This window comes from Mercenaria mercenaria, chromosome 3, assembly GCF_021730395.1.
Source record: "Mercenaria mercenaria strain notata chromosome 3, MADL_Memer_1, whole genome shotgun sequence".
Classification (NCBI taxonomy): Eukaryota; Metazoa; Mollusca; class Bivalvia; order Venerida; family Veneridae; genus Mercenaria; species Mercenaria mercenaria.
Window position 1 is genome coordinate 48966240 of NC_069363.1, and position 5764 is coordinate 48972003.

Genomic DNA, 5764 nt, shown 5'->3' on the forward strand with positions numbered 1-5764 from the left:
TTTAATGCCATACATTAAAAATGACTTTGATGGCCATGAAAAGCTGCTTAAAATAAACCATTAAAATAAGTTAACATGCTCCTTAAAACTCCATGAAAAATTATAATTGGCATGAAATTAATGTGCCATTAAAAAAGTACCCCTTAATTCCCCATTAATTAGTAAGAACTAATGGGGCCATTAATTTTTTTAATACTCTGTTAATGGCCGTTAATTATTAAAAAATTGATTGATGGTCGCATTAAATATGTCAGATTCAATTTAAATGGGTTTATAATATTTTAATTGTATATCAAATTAAGGGCCATGAAAATTTGCCTTCAGAATTAGACATCTTAAGATAATCAACTTAATATTAATATTTGCCATATTGATTTAAACTACGTATTACTACACATGTAAAAGTATCTATACATGTGTACTGTTTTGTAAAATGCTAGAAGAATATTTGTTTCTTCTTTTGTCTCTTATTATTTTGTAATGTAAACACATGTAAGTTGTAACAGCCTCGTACAAACATTTGTTATATTGTATCCTTATTCTGTCATATGTTCATATGAAATGAGAAAATAAATGGATATTGTATTGTATTGAGTTGTACTGAGAAGGGTTTACAGGTACCGGTTTAATAGATTAAGTGACCATGTGGGTAGTTTTAACTATTCAACATGATTATAATATTGACAAACATTCTGACCAAGTTTTTATTGGTACTGACATTAGGCATCAGGTGCATTCAAAAAGCAACTACTGATGACAATGTCAGCGCACTTTTTATGGGCAATCACAATTTAGCTCTACTTCAATATTCTGTGCTCACATGCATGCACTGTACAGCTAAGAGCAAATGTTTGAGGGATTGCATCACAAGTAGCTTCTCCCATCTCCAATTAAGCGTACCACAGTCTTTGATTCATTGAAACAAAGAAGCGATTGATCTTCCCATGCCCCAGATGAATTTAGATCAGACTGTAAATCTTCACAATTATGTGTACTGTTCACCTTTCTATAAACCATAGTTTCTACTCAGGAATTTGAAAATCTAAACTAGTCTGTACACATGTTATAATGTAAATTCCTTGCCCCACCCTTTTTCTTATACAAATGCTGATCATTTGGACAAGAAAAACAAAGAACAGAAAAAGTGGCATGCATCAATACGTATTACCCTTACCAAAATATTGTAGATTGAATTTATCAAATAAATTAATACGTTTCCATCCGACTTTCATTGAAATAAATCCGATTTTTGTAGGAACACAATTTGCCAAACATTTGAAAAAAATGGCGTAACTGCATCAAGGGGAAATAACTTCAATGCAACTAAATATAACATCATGATATATTATAAACGATGTGTGCGTAGAATGTATTTATTGTGAATAAAGTCCATTTTAGAACAATATGAGACTGGAATTATAAGCATTCAATAGGAGAGCAAGCTCAAAACCAAAAAGAAAATATATACGAATCACATTTTACAGAATTTAGGATTTAATGGGCATTGCATTGCTGTTAAGGGCCATTAAGTTTACTCTTAAATGAAATCGTACACAACCTAAACATTTAATGGGTATTAAATCAAATTTAAGGGCCATGAATAATCCTGTTAAATTCCAAAAATACAAAATTTCACTACTTTTTCAAAGCCATTAACTATTTTAGCTACCAAACTAAATTTTTAATGGCATGATTCATGGTTAAAAATGGGTCTTTTAATGGTATTTTAAAATGTAATCCATTAATATTGTGAAACTTGTTAAATAAAGTGATGCAAGAATTAATGGGGTTAATTAACGGTTTTTCCTATTTTAATGGATATTTTACAGGGTTTTAAACCATGTTTAATGGTATGTGCATCCAGTAGTGAAATATAAAGCGGTAGCAAAAAACTCTAATAAACGTTGGTAATTGTTAATGGAGAACTAATATATATGTTTAGATAATAAAGAAAAAAAATCACAGTGTTTCTGAATTGAATATATCCTAGTTCTGTCCTTTCACCCGAAGGCTGTCACAACGAGATTTGACACGTAAAACAAGCATTTGTCTTTAAATATATGTAATTTTAATGACTGAAACATTTGTTTACCCACGTTTCCTGCATAACGTCATGCAAAATACCATGACGTCCGTGCAACATCATGACGTTGCACAGTTCATAAAAAGTGTAGGTGATAATTATAACAAAATCCGATTTGTCTTTCTCGAACAAGGAAAACTACAGTAATAAAATCTTAACGCAAGTGTACCCCAACCCCCCAGTTATGACCCACTCTTCCCATCTATCACGCTTTCTCTTAATTTCTACAGTTAGGTCATTTCTACTTCTATTCCAACATTGCTGTTATTCTTTTCGCTTAGCTTCGTTCTCTTCCAAATGCATTTTGTTATTTTTTTTCATGAGAATACAATGCAATCAATAGATTATAACTTCGGGGACGGACCGAGTTACTAATGTTAGTCGAACATGTGGTGTTCTGTATATTCACATTGTATATTTGTCTTAAAAAGGAAGGAATAAAATGTTGTGAAATCAAATCAATAAATTCTGCGATAAACAACGGTTGACGCCAACATTATGCATCACGTCACTTATGATGTTAAGATATCCGATCCGAAAATCCGCAATTAATTTGATAACCTGATAATCAGATAAAAATTGAAGTTTATATGTGTCATATTTACTTATCAATTGATGGTAGTGGAATACTCATCGGCATTTGATAGTTTCGAAGTAGTTATAACCAGTCAAAGATTTACAAAAAAAATACAACAATGTTATTCGTCTTTGATAACAACAAAAATATGCATCTTTAAATGTTATTGCTCAGCCTTGCAAATGATATTTTCTTATTGCATTAATTAGAACATTTTTAGATTTTTTATAAAAATGACGTATTTAACCCTTACCAAGCTAAATTTCTATAATGAACATGCCCTTTTTTCAATTTGGACAGTACGATTAGGGGTGCATACCAAGAAGATACGGACTGAATGGCGACCAGTGTTGATCATGATCAGACTGCGTGGATGTTAAAGCTGATCATGATCTACACTGGTCGCAAAGGCAGAATCAATCGAATCGTGTCCAGCTTGATAAGGGTTAATTGATATTTTATTAAACTTATATTTACAAAACGAAATATATAAAGGTGTAGCATTAAACACTTCCAATTTCATTTATTGTTTCCCTTGATTCTAACGTTGAAAAACATACAAACAATAATACCATAAGAAACACAATAGGAAGAGTTCAGATCTATCAATCGTAGGGTCGTGAGTCCGATCTCAAGGCGAGATGCATGTTTTTCGTAACGATTTCGTGGAAGACTTTGTGTCTGAAATTCACCAATAGTTGTTGGTAGAAAAATAAAAACTTGAAATCGATTTTATTGATAAATGGTTAAATATTGTTCATATTAGAAATAAGAGTTCTGAAATACCTCTGTGTTTTTATCATGTCCAGATCTGCATGTATACCTTCCCGCAACTATTGTACCTGTTGTTGGAGTATCACTTACCATACTGGGTGTTTGCGTTTATTGTCGGCAATATAGAAAGAAACAACAATTTGACATGTAAGTTAAGTTATTTGTTTATATAAACGTTTATAGATTTTATATGTTTTTGAATCATTTGCAACTCCCCTGAAAGTTCTTAATATTTTGATATTTTATCAAATACGATCCGTTCTTTAATATATAAAAACGGCGAAATTATTTCGATCCGTTTTTTTTTCTTAAATTTGGTAAATGTTCCGGGTTTTTTTCTCCCAAGAAATAACAGGTTTCATTCTAATATCTGAACAGAAAAGAGCAGGATAGGTCCTGTTTAAATCTTGAACTAAGTGCTAAACTTGACGACACAGCTCCTTTAATTACTTCGCTTTCTCTGTATATAGTTTAATTTTCCCAAACTTCCATCTTTCATGCTTTTTCATAGGTATGTCGAGAACTTAAGACAACACGTACTTACTAAGTAGGATGCCCTGACCTAAAGAATTTCATTGAACAATAATAAACACATTTATCCTGTCTTGTAACTTTGGGACAAAGTAGGAATTAAGAGTGAGAGTTTGTGCACAATTTTCCAGAATAAATTTATTTCATATTACGTGAAAATGGTTTACTTCATTTTTCAGTGCAAAGCAATGGATAACAATAAAGTGTGACGTTCTCTTTGTTGTCGACGCTAAGGACGAATTTAAAAGATATACAGAACAGTCGATGATTGCTCTTAGAGTGACAGTTAAAGATATAAAAGTGAAACGAATAGACATGTTCGGCCTCTACAGCGGGAAGTACAGAGTAAAGTGCGATAACTCAATATTCATTCTTAACAAAGAACACAAGTCTTTAGAACTTTGTTTTGAGACTGTCTTAAGTAAAATAAGATTTCGAAAACAGCGAAAAACATCTATAGTAATTTGTCACGCAGTTGACAAGGCTGACGGCCAACACTTAGGAAATAATGTGTCTACTGAAATAAGTAAAAATGACAAAGACCTTTGCTGGGTGTCTGAAATTAAAAAACTTGACGAATGGATACCTCGTATTATAAAGACGATCTTCCACGTAAGGTTTCAGTCAAATTCTAACAGCAACAATTATTTTATAAAACGAAAACTAGACGGTAGTGGGGAAAGAACAGTTAGTTCTATCAATGTTTTGTCGGAAATGCTAGACGTAATTTTATCATCAAGTGGAGCTGTTAAAAGTTCATCTTTTGACAATACTACATGTAGAATTATTGTTGTAGAAGATTTTGAGAAAATTAAAGACCAGACAAACACACCGGAACTACAAGGATGTCATGTATTTTCAGTAATGAGTTCACTACTATCAGCTGATGGCGAAAGGAATTTAAGCAATATTTATTTTAGAGAACATATTTTCACTGGAGTATTGAATGTGCTTTTAGAGATGAGCCTTATCACGTGTAAAAGACCAAAGCGAAAGAAAAACGTGTCACATAAAGAAGTTTAGAGAAATTGACGAACACATTGATTACAACTAATAGCCAACAATAATTTCTCGCGTACAAAGATAAACAACAGTATATCTTCTGATATTGCCTAGATTTTTAACTGTTTTCATTGTACTACATACTGTGTATGCCACTAAAGATTAATTTGTTCATAATAAGTTATTTCAGTTTATGTCTTTTACTTCACTGTATCCATCTGGCTTACGCAAGGTCGGTGGTTCTACCCAGGTGCCCGCCCGTTATGAAATAATGCACGGAGGGGCACCTGGGGTCTTCCTCCACCACCAAAGCTGGAAAGTCGCCATATGACCTGAATTGTGTCGGTGTGACGTTAAACCCAGCAAAAAAAAAAGATTCACTTCACTGTCTATGTTACATATTCAGGTTGACTTTTTACACTGTTATGTTAGAGGACCATATGTTAGACATATAGCCAAATATGTTATCCTCTTTAAATAAAGTTATTATTATTATTATTATTATTATTATAACAGGGAGCATCAACATTTTAAAAATCAATTGATCTTATTGTTTTCAAACGTTGTCTTGAATCAGCTGGCTGTAAAGGGGTTTCTTTGCCTATTTTCCAAAGCAGCTTCTGTGTCCTCTGAGATATCACTGTGGTCGAAAGTAAGGTAAACAAGATAGAGTGGGAGATATTTGTTTGTTGACAGTTTGATATCGAAATATACCTTCACCGATCAGGGAGACAATTACACACTTTCACGAAGGCGAATAAGATTAGTTATTATTTATTTATTGACGTGGATTCTAA

General features: G+C 32.5%; 1 protein-coding gene across 1 annotated transcript; it reads left to right on the forward strand.

The window, feature by feature from the left end:
* The first annotated feature begins 3444 nt into the window (after positions 1-3444).
* On the forward strand, positions 3445-5468 carry LOC128556032 (uncharacterized). The gene is made up of 2 exons (XM_053539931.1): positions 3445-3581; positions 4145-5468. The coding sequence occupies exon 2, from the start codon at positions 4230-4232 to the stop codon at positions 4986-4988; it is 759 nt and encodes a 252-aa protein (XP_053395906.1). The 5' UTR covers positions 3445-3581; positions 4145-4229; the 3' UTR covers positions 4989-5468.
* The last annotated feature ends 296 nt before the right edge of the window (positions 5469-5764 follow it).